General features: G+C 35.1%; 1 protein-coding gene across 1 annotated transcript; it reads left to right on the top strand.

Annotated features, from left to right (window-relative positions):
* The first annotated feature begins 6,552 nt into the window (after positions 1 to 6,552).
* Positions 6,553 to 8,334, top strand: LOC147387150 (uncharacterized). Its single transcript, XM_086421142.1, has 3 exons — positions 6,553 to 6,702; positions 7,160 to 7,284; positions 7,648 to 8,334. Exons 1-3 carry the CDS (start codon positions 6,612 to 6,614, stop codon positions 8,065 to 8,067), a joined length of 636 nt encoding a protein of 211 aa, XP_086277268.1. The 5' UTR covers positions 6,553 to 6,611; the 3' UTR covers positions 8,068 to 8,334.
* Positions 8,335 to 19,922: the final 11,588 nt, after the last annotated feature.

Below are 19,922 nucleotides of genomic sequence, written 5' to 3'. Positions count from 1 at the left end.
AAACCCCCATTTTCTGCGAATAACCACTCCGATAGGTTCAGATTGAAGAGAGAGAGGTTGTACTTGGATGCTCGCCGGCGGAGAAGATGTGTCGAAGTTCGACAGTCGAAACCCCCATTTTCTGCGAATAACCATTCCGATAGGTTTAGATTGAAGAGAGAGAGAGAGAAAGAGAGAGAGAGAGAGAGAGAGAGAGAGAGAGAGAGAGAGAGAGAGTGAAAGAGGTGGTCGCCGGCCGGAGAAGACGGTGGTTACGGCAATCGAAACCACTGATCTTCTTCACGTTTGAAGCTTTGAGAGAGACTGTTCTTCAGTCTGGTCGACTCTTCGAGAGAAGATAGAGTTTTAAGAAAAAAATTTGTTGTATAACACGAATACATGAGACGATATATATACATATATAAAGTTTTGTTGTAAAACACAAATACATAACATATATATTCTTATCGGAGCGGATATTATCGAATCGGATATCGTAATATCCGAATTCGTATCCGAAATGCATTCGAATGTTAAACTGACATCCGAATCCGAATCCGATATCCGAAAATTCCGGATAATATCCGATTTTTCGAATTCGAATTCGGATTTCGGCTATCCATTGACACCCTTACTTCTCTTAACAATTTGCTTGTAAAAAAGGGTTTAAGTAAATAAAAATTGGTTATTTTTGTACGGAGAAGAGAAAAGCCTCTCTTAAGAGTCACTCCAAATTTACTTGCACAAAAGATCATCTTTTCATCACCTTGAAGATCAATTTAATTACTCTTGTCTACTTAGCAACTATAATTAAATTAGCATCCACACAACCAAAATTGGAACTAAAACTCCGATTCTAGATCCCTTTTTCAATAGTAAATTAAAGTCAAGTTTAAAAGGAATTAAACTAATAACAATTGGAATCAAATCTCTATATGCCTTTCTACAAGACTACAATACAGGATTGTGGGGTCGTGGTATGTGTGGCCCGCCAAAGCAATATATATATATATATATAGATGGTTGTAGATTTTCGTATCTCTTGAAGTTAAGAGATATTGTATAAAGTTCTTCAAGTTTACAAATGAACTACATATTTTAGCTTAAAATGGGTCATTTATCCCAAGATTTTATTATGAATAAGAATTTTCTGATGCCCCCTCTAACTAGAACTATAAATTCTTTTTCTCGAGATACACTACTGTACATATTTATGGGGATGTACGGTTGTGCATCCAAGAAAAAATATGTATGGTCCTCATCCATGCATATTAGAGGCGTATGTCAGATGGGGGTTGTCAGAAAATCACAACTCATTTTTAAAAGGTATGTATGTTCTCATATTTTCCTTTCAAATTTTAAATAATAAAAGATTCTACCATCAGTCTATGTCTTTAATATCATCCGATTCTTGAGAACCATAATTATGGTTACCCACATTTTTTGGTGGTTCCTGATTGCACTTAGTTTAGAACTAAAATTAAAATAAATAAATAAAATTGAACAAAAAAAAAAATTTTTGTTCTAAATTTAAATGTAGTTGGAACTGAATTAGAGAAATTTAAGGAAACATGTTCAACTATTGATGAAACTACAATTCCGGCTCATTGATCATTTTAATTTTCAAAATGTGAATTATAACAACAATTTCGCACATTCACATTTTTAAAATTAAAATGAACAGTTGGCCAGAATGGGAATTTTGTCATATTTGACTCACGAAATGGTAATTCACCCACCCAATTAACTGTCCCTAAGGACAGTTATGGCATGGATTAGGACCATACATATTCTTTCAATATTCGTGAGTCAAAGCGGAAGTTAATATGGTTTTAAAACTCGTTTTGGCGTCTCATCTCATCCATGAACGAGACCGAATTGTCTTGGATGAGATTTTAAAAAATATCTTAAAATTAGAACAAACCATATCTTTGAAACGACTTGTCAACTATAGTATGAACCTAGTAAAGTTACCTTTGACTAGTAATATTGAACCACGCATTCCCTGCGTTCTAGCCTGACAAAATGTTCTACAATATGTAGCTTCCATTCACCTTCAAAGTTAGTACTTAGATGAGGAAACAACGATGAAAAAGTTTAGGCTGTATTTTCTTCACGTTATGTGCATTAAAATAAACGAGTTGTTGGGGAGTAAGGATTAAGTACGGTGTGCCGTACCCAACAAAAGTAAACTCTATGGATAGGTGGGCCACTCCTTGGTGAGCCTAAATTATCAAACATTATGAGTTTTGATAACTTAAGTTTATTAAGGAGTGGCCCACATTTCCATATAGTTCGTGCGTCTCAAAAGAACGAACATTGCATACAATAGGGTGCCAGCTGACTTTGTTGGATATGACACACTTTACTCGATCCCTACTCCACAACCACTCAATTACTTACTTTAATACAAATGGCGTGATTGTATCCTCCCTTACTAAATACTAATCCCTTGTTTTTTATTATGTTTTTTTTTTTTTGGGTGAATTACACTTTCACCCCGTAAGATTTGGCAAAAATCTATTAACTCAAACATTTTGACAATTACACTTACCTCCGTTATAGTTATCTAACGGGTCACTTACCCCCTTTCGTCTACTTGGCATCGTCAAATAGTTAAAAAAATGACTTTTAGTACCTTTTATAAAAACCAATTTATCTTTTTTAAAATATTATTATTTTTTATACACGAAATATTTCCCTTTAAAAAATGTGTTTACTTATGAATGCGTCTATATCCATATTTATAATTTAAAATAAAATTGAAATATATATATATATATATATATATATATATATATATGGGAAATGTTCAGCACCCTAAGTTTTACCACACTTTAACAAACGTTTTTTGTCCTACATGGGTTAGAAGTTTTGGAAAGAGCTGATTTTTGGTGAGGATGATCTCTATGATTAGAAGATCATCCTCCCCAAAAATCAGCCCATTCCGAAATGTTTAGCCCCATGTTTACACGTTGAAAAATCGTGGACCGTTCATTTTTTGTAAATTAATTTTGATGGGGTTAGAAGTTTTGGAATGAGCTGATTTTTGGTGAGGATGATCTCCCCACCATAGAGATCATCCTCACCAAAAATCAGCTCATTCCGAAACTTCTAACCCATGTAAGACAAAACGCGTTTGTTAAAGTGTGTGGTAAAACTAGGGGTGGCGAACGGGACCCTATATATATATATATATATATATATGTATATATGGGTGTACACATAAATCTACTCATATATCTACAATGTGTTTTGTCCTATGTGGGTTAAAAAGTTTTCGGATTGAACTGATTTTTGTTGAGGATGGTCTCTATGATGAGGAGATCATCTTCACAAAAAATCAGTTAATTCTAAAACCTCTAACTCTATATTGTGAATCGTCCATTTTTTATAAACAACTTTTGATGAGGTTAAAAATTTCATATTGAACTGATTTTTGGAGAAGATGATGTCCTCATCATAGAGATAACCCTTACCAAAAATCAGCTCAATCCGAAACTTTTAGCCTACATAGGACAAAGCACATTGTAGATATATGAGTAGATATATGTGTACACGGATCTTGATCATATATATATATATATATATATATATATGGATGGCGTTATTACGACCCCCTTTGCGACACACCATTTTGTCTTATATGGGCAAAAATGTTTGGAATTGGCTGATTTTTTGTGAGGATGATCTCTGTGATGTGGGGATCATCCTGGCAAAAAATCATCTCATTCCAAAACTTCTAACCCCATCAAAATTGATGTACAAAAATTGGACGGTCTAAAATTTTTCAACTTGTAAACATGGGGTTAGAAATTTCATAATGAGCTGATTTTTGACAAGGATGATCTCCTCACCATAGAGATCATCTTCACAAAAAATCAGCCCATTCCAAACATTTTTGCCCATATAAGACAAAATGGTGTGTCACAAAGGGGGTCGTAATGGGGGTCTACGGAACCCCACCCTCTATATATATATATATATAGGGAAATGTTCAGCACCCTAAGTTTTACCACACACTTTAACAAACGTTTTTTGTCCTACATGGGTTAGAAGTTTTGGAATGAGCTGATTTTTGGTGAGGATGATCTCTATGATTAGAAGATCATCCTCCCCAAAAATCAGCCCATTCCGAAATGTTGAGCCCCATGTTTACACGTTGAAAAATCGTGGACCGTCCATTTTTTGTAAATCAATTTTGATGGGGTTAGAAGTTTTGGAATGAGCTGATTTTTGGTGAGGATGATCTCCTCACCATAGAGATCATCCTCACCAAAAATCAGCTCATTCCGAAACTTCTAACCCATGTAAGACAAAACGCGTTTGTTAAAGTGTGTGGTAAAAATTAGGGTGTCGAACGGGACCCATATATATATATATATATATATATATATATATATATATATGGGGGCGGTTCGAGGGCCGTGTTAGAAACAGAATGAGAAACCCATGTTTCTAGGACGTTGGATTAAGGGAAACCGACGGCTAAGAACGGGGGAGACGTCACTTCAAAAGAAACGAGTTTCTTTTAAAACTTTCTATTGAATTCCAATCACCTCCCTCATTTTTTGTTTTTTTTTCAAAAACAAAGGGAAATAAATTGTCATTACAACTCACTGTCTCTCTCACAAGTCCCCTCTCTTATTCTCTCTCTGTCTCATACGAATTTCACACAGAGAGTAGATGATTCTCTTTCTCTCTCTCTCTCTCTCATAGACGAATCGAGCTCTTCCAACCGTTTAAAATGTGTTACAGGATTGCCACAGAAACCGTGTGCTACAGAGGATCCGCTCCCGCTACCTACACAAAATATCATCCTACTTGGTGATTTCTTCTCAAAACACCATTGTCGTTTGCACAAACTAGTTATCTGTTGAGTCAAAACTCAGATTAATCATCCTCTTCTTTAAGATTCCATATTCAAATAGAATAAAATTATAATGGAAGGAAACCTCTTTTTTTCCCTTCTCTTTTTTAACTGAAAGAGATAAGGATGGAAAACCAGTGGTTTAATGGCAACATTGACTAGAAAATAACTAAATAAATCAGTCGTCTTGTTTGCATAAAGAAAGGTATGATAGCTTTCCGAATTGAGACATATTAATAGCAATGGCGAAACCTCACTAGAAAGGTCATTTTATTTCTAAAATTCAACTGTAAGTAACAATCGTTATTTTTGTTTTCTCAAGCCATATACATGTACCAACCATTTTGATCACAAACTCTAGATTGAGAGAGAGAGATCTTGAGATAGATCGAGAGAGAGAATCGTCTACTTTCCGTGTGAAATTCGTATGAGACAGAGAGAATAAGAGAGGGGACTTGTGAGAGAGACAGTGAGTTGTAATGAGAGTTTATTTTTTATTTTTATTTTTTTAACAAAAAACGAGGGAGGTGATTGGAATTCAATAGAAAGTTTTAAAAGAAACTCGTTTCTTTTGAAGTGACGTCTCCCCCGTTCTTAGCCGTCAGTTTCCCTTAATCCAACGTCCTAGAAACATGGGTTTCTCATTCTGTTTCTAACACGGCCCTCGAACCGCCCCCTATATATATATATATATATATATATATATATAGGGTGGCGTTCAATGGCCAACTTTTTGGCAAAACATTTTTCAAAACATGAGTTAGAAGTTTTGGAATGGGCTGATTTTTGGTGAGTATGATCTCTACAGTGAGGAGATCATCCTCACCAAAAATCAGCCCATTCCAAAACTTCTAACCCATGTTTACACGTTGAAAAATCATGGACCGTCCATTTTTTGTAAACTATTTTTGATGGGGTTAGAAGTTTTGGAATGGGCTGATTTTTGGTGATGATGATTTCCTCACCGTAGAGATCATCCTCACCAAAAATCAGCCCATTCCAAAACTTCTAACTCATGTTTTGAAAAATGTTTTGCCAAAAAGTTGGCCATTGAACGCCCCCCATATATATATATGATAGGGTAAAATAGTAAAATAACATCTAAATTTTAACATAGGGGGTTTATTGCAATTATCAAAATATTAGAGGTCAATATGAAATTATGCCAAACCATAGAGGGTCAAAGTGTAATTTACTTTTTTTTTTTAAAATCAAATGATGGTTGACGAGGACTAAAGAATGGATGGGGTGGAAAAATAAAAGAAGGAAAATGCTGGAACGATACAAACGGAGACACAAAAGTTACAAAATTGATGTGGGGGCGGACATATAACTGTAGATGTTTTTTACTCGTATCTGGAGAAAAAGAATCTTCGGTAATGTGTTCAACACCACATCTTTTTTTCACCTATGTGTCACCCCAGTACTCATAAAAAAATGGACGGAGTTGAGAGGGTGCCAAAAAGCTTTAAATGTCTTTAGTGAAAATTAAAAATTCGTCTTTGGGGCGAAGCTTCTTTGAACCTTCAGACCTCTATCATGGAAGATACCACAATTCATCAATTGGGCGAAGCTTCTTTGGAACTTCACACCTCTATCATAGAAGATACCTATGCCTCTCTCTCTCTCTCTCTCACACACACACACACACACACACACACACTCTATATAATACATCCTGAAGAGGTTTTTATCGCAAACTAGGCCTCTCCACTCATGTCAGAGTGATTATTATCTTCTATTACTAAGGAAGATCGAAATAATGTTTGATCTCAATTGGAGCAAAAACCTTAATGATTCCGAAGGGCATGATATTTCTTGGGAGGAGCTCAGGCGCGCGTTCGCTTTCTTTGGTAAGGTATTTCACTTGTGCAAGGTACAAAAGATAAAACTGCATGCCCATAGATTACTAGGAGACATTTGCTTATGCATAGAAAATCTGTATACTTTCTTCCATCTCCAGTTTCCATGCTGAGCATCAAATGCGTTTTGAGGTTGAAAAAGTCATTTTCAAAATAGATTTTTCTAGCCTCAAATGATACTGGCCTGTATTTCATGTTTCTTAGCTGAGATGCCAAGACTGACTTGATATGCTCCCCAGGTTATTTAACTACTAAAAAGTGGTTATTTAACTGTTGTACACATGCCAAGTGAGGTAGGATGGTATGTGCATCCCATCAAAGGAAAAAAATAAATAAATATATTTTCATGAGTGTGCAGACCCCAAGCCTATTATAAGTCGAAGATGAGAAAAGATCAACTTAGTTTACGTACAAAATGTAACTTCCCCTCTCCATGCTTTGTTTTCAGATTTGAAGTCGAATGAAAAAAAGTTCAAACCAACGGTCAACAAAAGCAGTTTAACTTGTTTTCTTCTTGATCTGCTTTCACGTACTGGCAGCACACGTCTCATAGTTCTTGATCATTCCAAATCGGTTAGTATAATAGTTAGTTGTCTTCAAGCAAGTTTTTAAATTAATGTAATTGGATTGTGCAACTCCACGGGCGATGGTAACAGAGTTACCTCATCTTCTCAAACAATCCACGTTTGACGTTGATAGGAGAAGATATTGTCATGAATTTCGTGTTTTTGCTTCTTTCAAACATAATTTGAATAATAATGTTCACCAATTAAGCAACCTTGAAAATTAAAAAAAGTACTTATTTGATCTATTTCTTTATCTCCTTATGAATCTTATGCGTCTAACAGGGACATAATTCTCTCAATACCAATTGTCTTGGTTATATATATAATGTGGATTTTGGCACTAAAATAATGTGGATTTAACATTATATAGATTACCAGCAAAGGTGACCATAAGGCATGGGAGGAATTGCAGCAGAGTGAGCAGCAATTGCAAAAGCATCAAGAGAATTTCTTTCAGGAAATAGATGGGGGAGATTGGTATAAAGGTGAAATTGAGAATGAATTCGAGGGCTTGAAGTTGTCATTGAAGATGTTGGAAATGTTGAAGCATTTGGTGCAATCTACATTAATAGAACCCATCAGAGATGCAGTGGTTCTTATGACTCTTATGTACATTGTTGTGCTTTCTTATTCATTGGCCCAAGTGAGGAACGATTGGTTGATCCATTTTTTAGTTTTATGTGCCTTCGTTTGCTTGCACATTGGCAGCTATTTCTCCGAAAAAGCGGCTAATTATTTCTACAGAGTTAAAAGAGATGGAGAAGAAGTTGATGGAAAGGCGGCCACATGACGTTGTTCTCTATCTGCATTTGGCTTCTCCAGCTTGCATTCTACTCTCTACGTAAATCTTGTGTTGTGGTTGATTTTTCTTGTTTATTTTCTTTCTTGTTCGCTTGTCTTTAATTATTTCGCATCCCATATTAAAGGTTTGTAATGTCAAATTAGTGTTAATATGTCCTCTTCCTACTATCAAAAGACTAGAATCAGGGAAATCTTCCAACCGATTGATATGTGAGTACACTATATTTCCGTGAATTTATTTTTATTTATTGTCTCATTAGTTATTGAAGAAAAAAGGGTTCCACATTAACTGGCCCTAAAAGAGGCAAAGTTTCCGTCAAGTGTGAATGATTCCTTGATCTAGAAATACTAAATTCCCAAAAGAATATGTATAGGGTGGCTTTCAGAGGCCCTAAAGAGAGTCGAACATATTTTCAATGTATGGGTTAGAAGTTTCAAAATGGGCTGATTTTTTGTGAGGAGATCATCCTCACAAAAAATCAGTCCATTCCGAAACTTCTAACTTCATCAAAAGTGGTTTATAAAAATCGAATATTCCACGATTCTTCAACTTGTAAACTTGGGTTAGAAGTTTCGGAATGTATTGATTTTTGGTGAAGATGATCTTTTCAGTATAGAGACCATCCTCACAAAAAATCAGCTCATTCTGAAACCTCTAACACCTATTTTCAAAAATGTTTGGCACAAAGTTCGACTCTCTTAAGGGCCTCCGAATGCTTCCCATATACATGTATATAGATACATACCATGAAAAAAATTCACCTCGGGGGTGCTGCTTGCCCTCAAACCCCCACATGGACCCCTTGAGAAACCTAACAGGGGCGTCAATGCATGCATGGGAAAATGTCCCCTTTCATTTATGTAGAAACCTTTGCCTTAAATTTTTGGTTAATATTTCAAAACAACAAAAATTCTGTAATTAATTCTAAATGATTTATGCACTTATATTGTCCAACAATGTTGGACAAAAAAGGCATTCAACATCTATAATCTTGTTCCACGTGTATTTGAAGAAACCTATAAACTTGAAAACTATTCTACCTGTAGTTCTCATTGCATGTGTCATTAACTGATTCTTGTTGAATGATTTAAGTGTCCAACTTATCAGGAATCTTGAAAAGGCTTTAAGATTTTGGCAAGATTTTACTACTTTGCAAATCTTTCCCTTTTAATAATTTCTATATTTCCTTGAAAAATACATTGAATCAATCATTTTCTGGAGCCAATAAGAAACCTTATCAACCATTCGGGAATTCCGTAATAAGTACTTCTTTAGAAGCACTTCTCTTTGAATCACTTTTATAAGAATCGCTGTTGCAAAATTACCAAGTTCGAATAACGTCTTGAGACTCGAGGTACTGCTTAGAGACACTTTTTTTTTTTTTTTTGTAATGACGTTGGTAATGATACGTAAGGGAAATGCATCCCCTCCACAATGATCCTACGATACCACGTTATACACCACAGCAGACATATCCTGTCTCATAAACATATATGGAAACTAAGTAAACGGATTCTTTCCTATAAGGGATGATTTCCCATGGAGTTGAGGTATTTGGTCTAGGCTCTTAAAATATCAGCGGTTGATTCAGTTCCTTGAGAAAATGAGAGCTCGTCAACAACGGAAATGCTGACAATACCCACAATAAAACAAGCCTGAAAAAAGTTACAAGGAAGTTGGCCTATGTTCCGTAATTGTTTGATCACAATATTTTGTGGAACTATTATGATGCCATGTATGCAATAAACGATCAAGAATTAAGGCCATGATTTGATCCCCAAAGCATGATATCTAAGGTTATAAAGGATATAATTCGAAGGCAAATGTACTTAAATTTTGATTATTTTAAATCAAAACTCTGTTGAATTATCTACTGACTTAATTGTGTTGGATTTCTTTTTCTTTTTTTTTCTTTTTTTATTATGTCCAATGATGTTGACACCAAAGCATAAAATACAATGCCAAGAGTATGTAAAATAACTTGAGAATCTAGGAAATTGCTTCTTTCTGTCCTTTCCTATGTGCATATTTGCAAAATACTTCATATCCTAGGCAACTACTTCCCCTATTCCTTAGGGAGTAAGTTTTTTTCTTCAGTTTCATCTAAGAAACCTTTTTTCTTGAAGAACAATACATAAAGAGAAGCGAAGCTTACACACTCGGGTGAACTATAATTCATAAAATTAATTTTTGTTTATAACTTCATGGTATAATATAATTCATAAAACTAATTTCAATGAAGGACTCATTATTCCTTTAACACATGGATACTTCAATATATTTAATTAGATGATAAAATTAAGGAAAATGCTGAACTGACTTCGTTGGACAGTGTGTTCAACACTGTGCTGATGTGGAAGAGTCCCACTACATTGGAGCCAACAAGAAACCTTATCAACCATGCGATTTGAACAAGTCATTCCGTTGTAAATGAGAGGTATTTGTTGTATTTAACTATAAATACAACGTTGTGAGTGGTGACATAAAATAGATGCCATCATAATCCCATCTTCAGAAGGATCCATTTACTAGGAAATCCTTGGAAATAGCTTCACACATCTAACATGTCAAGATAATAGTCTGCTTTGGAGGCCTAACCAGATGGTGACCGGGTAGTGGATAATTGAATTGCTTTTGTAAGTCCGTAAAAGTGAAAGGAAGCTTCTGTGGAGTGTGAACGATCCTCCGAACTCCATCAGGAGGGATGAAGCTTCTCAATATATATGAATGTGTGTATATATATATATATATGGTCAGGTTCAAGGGCCATATGAGAAAACATATGTAAAAACAATGTAATATTTATAAAATTTTAAAATATGGGTTAGAAATTTCGGATTGAGCTGATTTTTTGTGAGGATGATCTCTATGATGGGAAGATCATCCGAAAAAAAAAAATCAGTCAAATCTGAAACTTCTAACTCCATTAAAAGTGATTTAGAATGTGGATTGTCAATTTTTTGTTAATTTTTGTCAATAATTTGTAAATCACTTTTGATGGATTTAGAAGTTTCTGATTGAACTGATTTTTTGTGAGGATGATCTTCTCATCATAGCGACCATCCTTGCAAAAAATCAGCTCAATCTAAAACCTCTAACCAATATTTTGAAAAACCATTGTTTTTTCATATGTTTTTACATATGGCCCTTGAACCGCCCCCATATATATACATGAGATGGTAAAATGGTAAAAGAAAATCTAAATTTTTAACACGGGATTGTTGCAATTATCAAAATGTTAGGGGTCAACATGAAATTATGCCAAACCACAGGGGGTCAAAGTGTAATTTACTTGTTTTTTTTTTTATATGATCAAATGATGGTCGGCGAGAACTAAAGAATGGATGCGGTGGAAAAATTAAAAAATGGACGGAGTTGGAGAGGGTGCAAAAAAGCTTTAAATGTCTTCGGTGAAAATTAAAATTTTCTCTTTGGGCGAAGCTTCTTTGGACCTTCAGATCTCTATCATGGAAGTACCTCCCCCCCCCCCCCCCCTCCTCTCTCTCTCTCTCTCTCTCTCTCTCTCTCTCTCTATATATATATATATATATATATATATACACACACACACACATCCTGAAGAGGTTTTTATTGCAAACTAGGCCTCTTCACTCATAGTCAAGTTGTTTAATCCTAACATGTCAGAGTGATTATTCTTTTTTATTACAAAGGACGATCAAAATAATGTTTGCTCTCGATTGGTTTGAAATCCTTAATCTCCAGCCCAAGGTACATCCTGAGCTACAGCTCGCTCGGAATGGTAAGGTGTTTCATTTGCAAGGTACAAAAGATTTAACTGCATGCCTATAGATTACTAGGAGACATGTGCTTATGCATAGAAAATCTATATACTTTCTTCCATGTCAGCTTCCATGATGAGCATCAAATGCATTTTGAGGTTGAAAAAGACCTTTCCAAAATAGATTTTTCTAGCCTCGAACCATACTAACTTGTATTTCATGTTTCTTAGCTGAGATGGCAAGACTCACTACGTGAAAACTATAAAATTTTACAGAAAAAATTGATGGGCCAAGGCCCATGAATTTTAGAAACTGAATTTTGATAGTCTAGGACCGTTAAAATTCTTGATGTTCCCAAATTTGACGGCTTAGAGTTGTCAAATTTCTCTCATCCTTCATTAATTTGACAGATTCGGCCCATTGAAAAAAAAGTTGACAATGAAAAATTCGATGCTAATTCGACCTCTTGGTCCATTGAATTTTATGAAATTTGACGGCCCAAAACCGTCAAATTTGGGCTTTTTTTCATGCTCCACAGGTCATGATTTCAAATCTCTATTTGTCCATTCACCAAAAAGGTGATTATTTAACTGCTATACACATATCGGGTGGGATGGTATGCGCATTCCATCAAAGTTATATATATATGGGAAATGGTCAGCAACAAACATTTTGACAAACATTTTGGCAAAACATTTTTCAAAACATGGGTTAGAGATTTTGGAATGGGCTGATTCATCACAAAAAATCAGCCCATTCCAAAACTTCTAACACCATCAAAAATGATTTACAAAAAATAGACGGTTCACGATTTTTCAACTTGTGAACATGGGTTAGAAGTTTTGGAATGGGCTGATTTTTAGTGAGGATGATCTCCTCACCGTAGAGATCATCCTCACCAAAAATCAGCCCATTCCAAAACCTCTAACCCATGTTTTGAAAAATGTTTTGCCAAAATGTTTGTTGTTGAACGGGACCCTATATATATTTATATAGGGTCGGGTTCCTGCGACACACATATAGACAACGTGTTTGTCTTATATAGGCAAAAATGTTTGGAATGGGCTGATTTTTTGTGAGGATGATCTCTGTGATGAGGGGATCATCCTGGCAAAAAATAATCTCATTCCAAACGCGTTTATATAGGGTTCCGTTCGGCACCCTAACTTTTACCACACACTTTAACAAACGCGTTTTGTCCTACATGGGTTAGAAGTTTCGGAATGGGATGATTTTTGGTGAGGATGATCTCTATGGTGAGGAGATCATCCTCACCAAAAATCAGCTCATTCCAAAACTTCTAACCCCATCAAAAATGATTTACAAAAATGGACGGTCCACGATTTTTGAACCTATAAACATGGGGCTAAACATTTCGGAATGGGCTGATTTTTGGGGAGGATGATCTTCTAATCATAGAGATCATCCTCACCAAAAATCAGCTCATTCCAATACTTCTAACCCATGTAGGACAAAAAATGTTTGTTAAAGTGTGTGGTAAAACTTAGGGTGCTGAACATTTCCCATATATATATATATATATATATGGGTCAGGTTCAAGGGCCGTCTGAGAAACCGTCTAAGAAAACTTTCGACGGTAAATAAAATTTTAAAATGTGGGTTAGAAATTTTGGATTGAGCTGATTTTTTGTGAGGATGATCTCTATGATGGGAAGATCATCCAAAAAAAAAAATCAGCTCAATCTGAAACTTCTAACCCCGTTAAAAGTGATTTAGAATGTGGACCGTCGATTTTTTACCACTTTTTATCACTAATTTGTAAATCACTTTTGATGGATTTACAAGTTTCTGATTGAGCTGATTTTTTGTGAGGATGATCTTCTCATCATAGTGACCATCCTTGCAAAAAATCAGCTCAATCCAAAACCTCTAACCCTTATTTTGAAAAACGAAAGTTTTCTTAGACGGTTTCTCAGATGGCCCTTGAACCGCCCCCTATATATATATATATATATATATATATATATATATATATAGGATCCCGTTCAGCACCCTAAGTTTTACCACACACTTTAACAAACGTTTTTTGTCCTACATGGGTTAGAAGTTTTGGAATGGGCTGATTTTTGGTGAGGATGATCTCTATTGTGAGGAGATCATCCTCACCAAAAATCAGCTCATTCCAAAACTTCTAACCCCATCAAAAATGGTTTACAAAAAATGGACGGTCCACGATTTTTCAACGTGTAAACATGGGGCTAAACATTTCGGAATGGGCTGATTTTTAGGGAGGATGATCTTCTAATCATAGAGATCATCCTCACCAAAAATCAGCCCATTCCAAAACTTATAACCCATGTAGGACAAAAAACATTTGTTAAAATGTGTGATAAAACTTAGGGTGCTGAACATTTCCCATATATATATATATATATATATATATATATATATATATATATATGAACAGCGTTCCTAAGACTCATATTGGGACTCACATTGCGACACACCATTTTGTCTTATATGGGCAAAAATATTTGGAATGGGCTGATTTTTTGTGAGGATGATCTCTATGGTGAGGAGATCATCCTTGCCAAAAATCAGCTCATTATGAAACTTCTAGACCGTCCAATTTTTGTTGAAAAATTATAGACCGTCCAATTTTTGTAAATCAATTTTGATGGGGTTAGAAGTTTTGGAATGGGATGATTTTTTGCCAGGATGATCCCCTCATCACAGAGATCATCCTCACAAAAAATCAGCTCATTCTAAACATTTTTACCCATATAAGACAAAACGGTGTGTCGCAATGTGAGTCTCAATATAAGTCTTAGGAACGTGACCTTATATATATATATGGACAGCGTTATTACGACCCCTATTACGACTCACATTGCGACACACCGTTTTGTCTTATATGGGTAAAAATGTTTGGAATAAGCTGATTTTTTGTGAGGATGATCTCTGTGATGAGGGGATCATCCTGGCAAAAATCATCCCATTCCAAAACTTCTGACCCCATCAAAATTGATTTACAAAAATTGGACGGTTTATAATTTTTCAACAAAAATTGGACGCTCTAGAAGTTTCATAATGAGCTGATTTTTGGCAAGGATGATCCCCTCACCACAGAGATCATCCTCACAAAAAATCAGCCCATTCCAAACATTTTTGCTCATATAAGACAAAACGGCGTGTCGCAATGTGAGTCGTAATAGGGGTATACGGAACGTGACCCTATATATATATATATATATAGGGTCACGTTCCTAAGACTCATATTGAGACTCACATTGCGACACATCGTTTTGTCTTATATGGGCAAAAATGTTTGGATTGAGCTGATTTTTGTGAGGATGATCTCTGTGATGAGGGGATCATCCTGGCAAAAAATCATCTCATTCCAAAACTTCTAACCCCATCAAAATTGATTGACAAAAATTGGACGGTCTATAATTTTTCAACAAAAATTGGACGGTCTAGAAGTTTCATAATGAGCTGATTTTTGGCAAGGATGATCTCCTCACCATAGAGATCATCCTCACAAAAAATCAGCCAATTCCAAATATTTTTACCCATATAAGACAAAACGGTGTGTCGCAATGTGAGTCCCAATATGAGTCTTAGGAACGCTGTTCATATATATATATAGGGTCCCGTTCGCCACCCTTAGTTTTACCACACACTTTAACAAACCCGTTTTGTCTTACATGGGTTAGAAGTTTCGGAATGAGCTGATTTTTGGTGAGGATGATCTCTATGGTGAGGAGATCATCCTCACCAAAAATCAGCTCATTCCGAAACTTCTAACCCCATCAAAATTGATTTACAAAAAATGGACGGTCCACGAATTTTCAACGTGTAAACAAGGGGCTAAACATTTCGGAATGGGCTGATTTTTGGGGAGGATGATCTTCTAATCATAGAGATCATCCTCACCAAAAATCAGCTCATTCCAAAACTTCTAACCCATGTAGGACAAAAAACGTTTGTTAAAGTGTGTGGTAAAACTTAGGGTGCTGAACATTTCCCATATATATATATATATATAACTTCCCCTCTCCTTGGTTTGTTTTCAGTATTGAAGTCGTATGAAGAAAGGTACAAATGGAAAAGCAATTTAACTTGTTTTCTTCTTGATCTGCTTTCACGTACTGGCAGCACACATCTCATAGTTCTTGATCATTCCAAATCGGTTAGTATAATTGATATTAATAGTTAGTTGTCTTCAAGCAAGTTTTTAAACTAATGTAATTGGATTGTGCAACTCCACAAGGGATGGTAACAGAGTAACCTCATCTTCTCAAACAATCCACGTTTGACGTTGATAGGAGAAGATATTGTCATGAATGTCGTGTTTTTTGCCCCTTTCAGACATAATTTGAATAATAATGTTCACCAATTAAACAACCTTGAAAATTAAAAAAAGTACTTACCATGGCACACACGTTTTATTTGATCTATTTCTTTATCTCCTTATGAATCTTATGCTTCTAAAAATAGAGATATAATTCTCTCAATTCCAATTGTCTTAGTTATAATATGTTAAATGTCAAATAGATACAGAAACTAAATCATTTTGGCACTAAAATAATGTGGGTTTAGCATATATAGATTACCAGCAAGGGTGAGCATAAGGCATGGGAGGAATTGCAGCAGTGTGAACAGCAATTGTGGATGCATCAAAAGAATTTCTTCCAGAAAATAGAGGGGGGAGATTGGTATAAAGGTGAAATTGAGAATGAATTCGAGGGCTTGAAGTTGTCATTGAAGATGTTGGAAATGTTGAAGCATTTGGTGCAATCTACATTAATAGAACCCATCAGAGATGCAGTGGTTCTTATGACTCTTATGTACATTGTTGTGCTTTCTTATTCATTGGCCCAAGTGAGGAACGATTGGTTGATCCATTTTTTAGTTTTATGTGCCTTCGTTTGCTTGCACATTGGCAGCTATTTCTCCGAAAAAGCGGCTAATTATTTCTACAGAGTTAAAAGAGATGGAGAAGAAGTTGATGGAAAGGCGGCCACATGACGTTGTTCTCTATCTGCATTTGGCTTCTCCAGCTTGCATTCTACTCTCTACGTAAATCTTGTGTTGTGGTTGATTTTTCTTGTTTATTTTCTTTCTTGTTCGCTTGTCTTTAATTATTTCGCATCCCATATTATAGGTTTGTAATGTCAAATTAGTGTTAATATGTCCTCTTCCTACTATCAAAAGACTAGAATCAGGGAAATCTTCCAACCGATTGATATGTGAGTACACTATATTTTCGTGAATTTATTTTTATTTATTGTCTCATTAGTTATTGAAAAAAAAAAAGGGTTCCACATTAACTGGCCCTAAAAGAGGCAAAGTTTCCGTCAAGTGTGAATGATTCCTTGATCTAGAAATATTAAATTCCCAAAAGAATATGTATAGGGTGGCTTTCAGAAGCCCTAAAGAGAGCCAAACATATTTTCAATATATGGGTTAAGGGTTTTAAAATGGGCTGATTTTTTGTGAGGATGATCTCTATGGTGAGGAGATCATCCTCACCAAAAACCAGCTCATTCCAAAACTTCTAACCTCATCAAAAGTGGTTTATAAAAATCGGATAGTCTACGATTCTTCAACTTGTAAACTAGGGTTAGAATTTTCGGAATGAGTTGATTTTTAGTGAAGATGATCTCTTCAACATAAAGACCATCCTCACAAAAAATCAGCTCATTCTGAAACCTCTAACCCTTATTTTTAAAAATGTTTGGCACAAAGTTTGACTCTCTTTAGGGCCTCCGATGGCTTCCCATATATATATATATATATATATATGGGTCACGTTCAATGGCCAACTTTTTGGCAAAACATTTTTCAAAACATGAGTTAGAAGTTTTGGAATGGGCTGATTTTTGGTGAGGATGATCTCTATGGTGAGGAGATCATCCTCACCAAAAATCAGCCCATTCCAAAACTTCTAAACCATGTTTACAAGTTGAAAAATCGTGGACCATCCATTTTTTGTAAACTGTTTTTTATGGGGTTAGAAATTTTGGAATGGGCTGATTTTTGGTGATGATGATCTCCTCACTGTAGAGATCATCCTCACCAAAAATCAACCCATTCCAAAACTTCTAACTCATGTTTTGAAAAATGTTTTTCCAAAACGTTTGCCAAAAAGTTGGCCATTGAACGTTACCCTATATATATATATATATATATATATATATATATATATATATATATATATATATATATATATATATATATATAGAGGGTAGCGTTCAATGGCTAACTTTTTGGCAAAACATTTTTCAAAACATGAGTTAGAAATTTTGGAATGGGCTGATTTTTGGTGAGGATGATCTCTACGGTGAGGAGATCATCCTCACCAAAAATCAGCCCATTCCAAAACTTCTAACCCATGTTTACAAGTTGAAAAATCGTGGACCGTCCATTTTTTGTAAATTGTTTTTGATGGGATTAGAAGTTTTAGAATGAGCTGATTTTTTGGTGATGATGATCTCCTCATCGTATCCTCACCAGAAATTAGCCCATTCCAAAACTTCTAACTCATGTTTTGAAAAATATTTTGTCAAAAAGTTTGCCATTGAACGTGACCCATATATATATACCTAAAAAAAAATTCACCTCGCAGGTGCGGCATGCCTTCAAACCCCGACGTGGACCCATTGAGAAACCTAGCAGGGGCGCCTATGCATGGGAAAATGTCCCCTTTCATTTATGTAGAAACCTTTGCCTTAAATTTGGTTAATATTTTCAAACAACAAAAATTCTGTAATTAATTCTAAAAGATTTATATACTTATATTGTCCAACAATGTTGGACAAAAAAGGCATTCAACATCTATAATCTTGTTCCACGTGTATTTGAAGAAATCTATAAACTTGAAAACTATCCTACCTGTAGTTCTCATTGCATGTGTCATTAACTGATTCGTGTTGAATGATTTAAGTGTCCAACTTGTCAGGAATCTTGAAAAGGCTTAAAGATTTTGGCAAGATTTTACCAATTTGCAAATCTTTCCCTTTTAATAATTTCTATATTTCCTTGAAAAATACATTGAGTCAATCATTTTCTGTATTTTTAGCCTTTAATTTGTTTGCAAAGTTATAGCCAGCCTGCCAAGAATACACATTTATAAACTTCCTATTTTGCATCTTTACATTTTAATTTTACTACAAAAATACATTGAGCCAAACATAAACATTAATTGGATCTGTTTTTCCACTAATCTGTCCCAGCCCAGCCCAACGTAATAAGGTTCAGGGCCTTGATATTGAACATGTGAAGGTAGGAATTAGACTTGGCCCATTAAATTCATGCTGGGCCAGGGCTAAATAGCCCCCAAGGCCACCATGTCATATATATTTACTAGAGTTCACCCGTGCTTACGGCACAAGCATCCTCTCTCAGGTTAAGGGGGTAAAGGATGAAAAAAAAAAGTTGGAGTAGGTGGTAGCACTTTTAACATGATCCACGAACATGACTAGAAATCGACTTGGAATTCTGGGTTTGAGTATTATTGAAATTTTTTAAAATTAAAGGAGTAAAAGATGAACTATAGTTAAGTTATTGTGGGTGAAGTTTAAGATTCTACAAAATTATAACTTAATTGGGGGGGAGAGCTTATTTAAGGGCATTTTCGATAAGCATATAAGGGTATTTTGGTAATACATGCACCTTGGGAACAAGCATCCAAGGGTATTTCGGTAAAAAAATAAGTTTTTTTTAAGGTCATATACCGTACAAAATCAAATTTCAAAGTGTATTTATTGCACTTTAACATTTGCCCTAAAGGCAAACGTTAACAAGACCCATAATTAAATGAGTGCCCAAACAATCACAATTGGAACTCAAAACCCTGATTCTGGATCCCTTTATTTCATACTTAATTAGAGTCGAGTCTAAAAGGAATGTAACTAATGGAAATTGGAATTGATTTGTTTCTATTTGACAGATACTCATAACTGATTTATAAATGGTTGAAGACTTCCCTAAGATTATCTTATTTGTGTAGAGGATGAGTATTAATTTTTAAAAAGAAAAATATTTACTTATGCTAAATGCTTTTGAAGATAGAATAAATTACAATTATTTATATGATGATTTAGAAGATAGTATGTTGTGTTTTTGAAAGGGGAAAAA

This window comes from Akebia trifoliata, chromosome 13 (assembly GCF_017979445.1).
Source record: "Akebia trifoliata isolate Shusen 1 chromosome 13, ASM1797944v1, whole genome shotgun sequence".
In the NCBI taxonomy this organism is placed as follows: Eukaryota; Viridiplantae; Streptophyta; class Magnoliopsida; order Ranunculales; family Lardizabalaceae; genus Akebia; species Akebia trifoliata.
This window is presented reverse-complemented; position numbering and strand designations above follow the sequence as displayed.